The following is a 6,234-nucleotide window of genomic DNA, read 5'->3' as shown; positions in this document are numbered from 1 at the left end:
GACTTGCATTTTGTATATCAAGTAAAAATAGACCGGTTTCGGTCCATTTTCTTGAGGTTGAGGGTCTATTATTAAAGTTCTGGCGTGTGATTTACGGACTCAATTTATGAAGAATACATTTTTCTTAGGTAAATTATTATAGAAACTTTCGTGAGATGGAAACATTAAAAAACGTATACCCAAACTGATGACAAAGATTTGTTTAAGACAAAAAGAAACGACCAGCCAAAGTCAGGACTAGCATTCGTGAATGAAACAAACGCTTAGCCTACGCAAGGATTCTACCCGCAATAGGTCGCGCAGAGTAGAATCCTTGTTGAGCTGACGCAGCGGCAGGGCCGCGAGATGAATTGACTGACTAGTTGGAATATCCTGAGAAATTCAAGTGAATAAACCTTTAATGAGTAAAAAATAAGATTTCTTGCCTAGAAGTCTTGAAGTTGGCTTCTTTGCAAGGACACACATAGTCGTAGCTTACTTTAGTAGTTAAATATTAGCTTCTATTCTAGTATAAAGGACCAAAATAAGATAAATGCTCTCTATACAAAATCCGAGATTGTATCTCACTTAGGAGTATCAAATCTAAGTTATGAATGACTTGTTAAAAGTAAATGTACATTTAGAACATTCAAGGAATATTCTTTATCGTAAACGAATGCAGAATTTAATTTAATTTATAAGGCTTGGTTCAACGATTATAGCCAAATCCTACTAATATTGTATTGCACTATTCTTCTAATATTATACACGATAGATATATACAAGCAATAACCACTGAACGGATTGAGTCGAAACTTGGTACTCAGTCTACACAGATAGTTTACTTTATAACAGTGATATATTATATTGAATTGAATACATTGTTAAACTGTTGTTCTTGTTTCCACCTTGTTCTACTAATCATATTTTATACGTCATATTGTCGTTTTAAAATTGAACTACAAAAAATTCCAATTTTACAAGAGTATCAATATTGAAGCCTGAAAGACTACTAGCGCCATCTAGTTTGCCATATTAGATTTAACTGGTTCCATTGCTAATTACTAAGTATGGCGATGACCCGCATGAAATAAACTTTGTTGTTTGAAACTTTGAGTTTGCTTTTGTAAGATTAATTAGTGGCACTACGGCGCTTCCAATGTTTTCTATGTTTATTATTTTAATATAAGTCCTTCAAATCCTTAAGTACTTAGCATATAGCATTTTCGCAAATGGTTTTTCTGTTACTATGATAATATATATAAATAAAAAACCTAATATAAAATAAATATCGATATTAAGCAACGTTTGCTTCGGTTGAAATTAAATTGGCTGACTATCTTTTGTGGCTGGTTTGTTTTGCTTTAGCCAATTTGTACGAAATCTTAGTGTCGCAAATCCGACACACACTTAACCAGTTCAAGCTATCTCATTTAATTTTCATATACGCCAATATCAAGAATTTTATCTACTACTTGTTTGAATTAATTGTCCATATTGTTAAAAGAGTGCGCTGATAACACCTTGTTAACAGCTGAAAAAAAAACTTACTGAAATAAAACTGCCGTGAACTCATAGATATCCATACAGCATTCAGTTATTTACCTTTATGGTTAAAAAAACTATTTTCACATGATTTCGGAAGAGTACTCGGTTTCTTTCGTATATGCGTTTAGGCTGTTGGTGATTAAAAGCATCGCATAGCCCCGCAGCGACCAAACTGCGTTCGGCACATGGATTCAGGTTTCGTCAGTAAGAGTCTGACTCTACCCGGTTCCTTCCTCCAGGAGTCGGGTGTCTATAAGGATTTTCATCATAGTTTCTTTTTTACTGAAGATGCATGTTTCAGATGTTTTTATTGTAGTTCAGATATAAATCAGAGTATCCATTACCAACTTTTATCACTCTCCTAATGCACTCCCAAATTAATTGATAAAGTATATACTTGGATAATAGCAGTACCTCTAAAGGGTGCTATTTTAAATGAAAAAAACATTCATCAGTGTTTTTTGACGTGGCTTCATATAGGAGTATATTTTTTAATCAGTACTCAGCCAGTATAATAAATGTTAATTTATCAAAGTATTGTAGAGCTATTTAACCAATTTTATTGTTTGTGTGTGCAAAACACAAAATGATGTACAAGCTTATTTTACTATAATAACGAAATGGAATAAGTCAAGTCAGGAAACAATAAATGAAACGAATATAACGTCGTATTATTTATTTTCGTGTGTTCCAGCCGCCCGGTACAGGTACAGGCGGCGTTTACTTTACTTTAGTACACGTATGTAACGCTACTCTTTACCAAATTGTCGAAATACTGATATTATCAGAGGGACCTCGGCCCCGCAACACAAACTTGCAGCGGCACCAACTTTGAGAGAACTTCACTTGGCTATCTCATATCATACTGTAACATCATAAAATCTAACAATAGAGAAGAAAATTTCGAATAGATATAGAAAAACCACGATATTCTAAACTTTATATGTATTTTAAGTAGTCGTATTGAGTTTGTACGTAGGCCAAATGATATACTCTAAAAAATCGTGTAACAAAAGTTATTCAATACATTCACACTAATATATCAATTTGCATATAAAATCTCTATCACTGTGTATATCAACAAAACAATATAAAATCATTATGAAATTATTTATCTACTCTAATAGTTCGCTTTGATTAAATCGTTATATTCATTTAAATTTGGAATATATCTATTAAAATCTTTTTAAAAATCCTCGTTATAATACAAGATACATGGGCGGGCAGATACCAAGACAATGAATATGTAACTCTAATCGTGTATAATATGTTTTATTTTCAATAAATTAATTTATTTATAGATGGATTCTAACAAGTGCTAAAATTACAAAGACATGTAATAACTGTATTACAATGTAACCTAAGTGTAATCTCTCAGAATTATTGCCCCTTCGAAGCCAACTGAAGCCGTGCGCCGTAGTCACTACACACTACCGCCGCAGTCGCGGCTGGCTACAGCACTGTCGAGCGACACCTCAAGCTCCTCACAACATTTAGAACGTGCTCACATCACATACGTTTTGTTCTTCAGCTCTTACTGTCACTACTCCCAACAGTACAGCCAACGACAACAAAATACAAACCCCTTGAAATAAATAAAGAGCTGTCTATATTTTGCTGTCGGCTATACGAACAACAGTGACTCAAGTACTTTCGACTGTCGAATTTTCCAGTTCTCCACTGAATGACCTCGACTGTTTGTAAATAGATAATACTGTCGTAATACTTAATAGTCAAAAGACTGTAATTGACAAGATGAATTTCACCCTATCTACGTAATGACTAAAGCTTTCATCCTTTATATATGTTTTTAAATATTGATTATATATAAATTCTATGACACGTTATTATTTAATATATTGGCATAATAACGGCTGTTTAACAATGTATTAATTCACGATTTGTTTCTCAACCTAAATCTACTTTATATTTGTGTGTGATTACGAAACTTGGTGGTTGGTCATAGTGACAGTAAGAAACTGTTTTGACGAAACATAAGCCATGTGGACACCCGTACAGCTATACACATTCAAACACTACGCCTTAGTCTTGAACAAATGTGAACGGGTAATGATCAATCGTATCAAACTCTAAATTATTACGTAATAGGCGTTATACCTACTTCGATTACATTGTCTTACGATTATATAATGTATATTTAAATGAAGCTCATAATTTACTAGGTCGAGTAAGGCGCAGCGAGTGAAGGCATCGGTTCGCATTGACGGACAACTATCGTGATAACAGTCACAACTAGAACAACGTCCTCCAGATCGTCAGGACATTGAGAAACAATTTAAATACCTCAAAATATTTATATTAACCATCCATCGAACGAAGAACTTATTTGAACTATACTAAACATGTATTCTGATCAATGTGATCCACTGTGATCATACCCTTTAACTATATTTAGTGTAATAACCCCTCTATTATCTAATATTTATATATTTGCAATTAAATTATCATTCCACACATTATAAACAACATCTAAAACATTGAGTGTCCAGCAATACAAACCGATTGTCAAAATCTTTATGAAGGCGATCGTTCGATCATTCAATTCGTACGATCGATTCAAATACATCTACATATTGTCATCGATTTTCAGCCTTCATATAAGATATTGTAACTATGACGCGTACACGAATTCCTTTATGGAAACAGTTCAGATTCAAGACGTTTTACACGAACATTTGTACAATGAATTAGAATAAAGGGAATTCGTGAACGAATACTGATTTAATTTTATTTTATAGAGGTACAGCAAAGGCGAGGTTCTCCAACGAAGCCCTAGTAGGTATTCAATATTACAAACGAGGAACAGGTACAAAAAGTAAAAAGTATCAAAAACATTTTGTGTCCCATATCAGTCGTGTTATTTGTGCAATGCTATTTTTATAAACAGTTAATATTTAATAACAAAATTTTGTCTTGAAGTGTCGCTCAAAAGTATAAAGTAACCGTGTTGCCTCCGACAGACATATAAAGAAGTGTATAATTAATATGCTTTCTATTATAAATGGACCAATCATGGCAGTGAGATAAGGATCAGTGCTGTCATTGGTCGATTTCTCCCACTCTTATATGTCTAGCAGACGCTAGTTATAAGAACTGAGGTTATGTTTTCAAATTTCGAATGCTAACGTACATTTTCGAATACATATTTTCTATATTAGACTCTCAGATCGTCTTGTTATTCGAACTTGGAACACATCGCCTCTGATCTTGAGAATGCGACCGATCCAAACGGAATTGATTCCATTCCTTCATAGAATTAGCGACTCGTAAAAAGGCTTTACTAACACTAGGTATAGTTAATTACAATATATTGTTATATATTTATTACGTTATTAAAGAACGGGGATTATTTAAATAGTACTTTAACATTCACAACAGCTTTGCGTTTGCTAGACGTTTTCCAATATTGACGTAATCGCTCGTTCTACGACGGATATCCTTCGAGTCTACGAGCTACTCTGATATGGTCTCAGTCTCAAGACAGTCCGTACGTCTGATCTATGATACACTCTCCCTACTCGAGCTACTGACTTGTGTCCGTCGTCGACACTTAATATTGATCATAAATATTATAGTTATTTTAATGGATTTTCATTTAGTCTTATTTGTGGAAGCTGATTTGTTAATTCTGTTCTGTGGCCATCTTTCGAGGTGTCGGTTCCGTACACAAGTCTCTGATATGTGGGATGATGTGTGTAGCGCCGCGGGCCGCCCGCCGCGGTTCCGCCCGAATGGTACAAAATTGGAGCGTACCTACATATACGTTTATTATATACAATGTACAATACAATACGATAAACACTATAGTGGCTACGGGGCGGGACGCCGGCGGCCGGCGAGGCGTGACGCCTCGCGCCTCAGCATGTATGTATACATTCTCACAGTAATATACATCGTAACTCGCTCTATATATAACAAACATTACACGAACGCGCACCACGCTCGTCGAATAAACAACATAATATACAGCGGAATCGTAGCACTCTTTCGATTCGATTAAAAAAATTGACTAGAAAATCTCAATTCGCTACGAGCACTATGCGTGCGTGGAGGGCGAGGAGAATATGTCGGCGGCGCGCCACGCCTCGGCCTCCTCGTCGGCGTCGTACTGCTGCAGGAACGGGTTGGTGGAGCTGTAGCGCGGGCTCAGGCCGCCCGCGCCCGCGCGCCCCGGCGAGTTCAGCGTCACGGCCAGCCCCGCCGACGTGCCCGGGATCACCGAGCGCGGCGACTCTCGCGGGCCCGCCTCGCGCGGTGTGTGCTCCCGGGGCGTGTCGCGCGGCGTGTGCTCGCGGGAGTTCTCTCGCGGGGTGTGCTCCCGGGAGGATTCCCTAGACGCGTGTTCCCGGGCTTCCCGCGGCGTGCTAGTACGCGGGGAGTCACGCGGTGACGCCCGCGGCGACGCTCGCGGCGAGGACCTCGGCGACGACCGCGGGGATGCGGCGCGCTCCGGCTGCCGCAGGATAGAGGACACGGATCCTCCGTGCTTGATAGTGTCCGCCGGGCTGTGGCTGCCGGAGCTACTGCTGGGTGAGCCGGGCGAGGACACTGTCACCTGACGGGACCGAGGCGGAGCGGGTAGTGGGCCGCGAAGAGGCGACTGCGGACGATATTGGCCTGCCCTGACTGATGAGAGAACCTGAGAGAAAATATAAAAATAAACAGCCGAACACAAAACAACAGAAA

The 6,234-nt window shown here is 38.2% G+C and overlaps 1 protein-coding gene across 1 annotated transcript in view; it reads right to left on the bottom strand.

Annotated features, from left to right (window-relative positions):
- Window positions 1-3,698: 3,698 nt before the first annotated feature.
- Window positions 3,699-6,234, bottom strand: part of LOC113502692 (rho GTPase-activating protein 100F) — a 51,745-nt gene continuing 49,209 nt past the window's right edge. The window contains exon 22 of the mRNA XM_026884344.1: window positions 3,699-6,187. Within this exon, the coding sequence (XP_026740145.1) occupies window positions 5,585-6,187 (603 nt within the window). The 3' untranslated portion in view covers window positions 3,699-5,584. The remainder of the gene's footprint in view (window positions 6,188-6,234) is intronic.

Source organism: Trichoplusia ni, chromosome 17 (genome assembly GCF_003590095.1).
Source record: "Trichoplusia ni isolate ovarian cell line Hi5 chromosome 17, tn1, whole genome shotgun sequence".
Taxonomy (NCBI): domain Eukaryota; kingdom Metazoa; phylum Arthropoda; class Insecta; order Lepidoptera; family Noctuidae; genus Trichoplusia; species Trichoplusia ni.
This window is presented reverse-complemented; position numbering and strand designations above follow the sequence as displayed.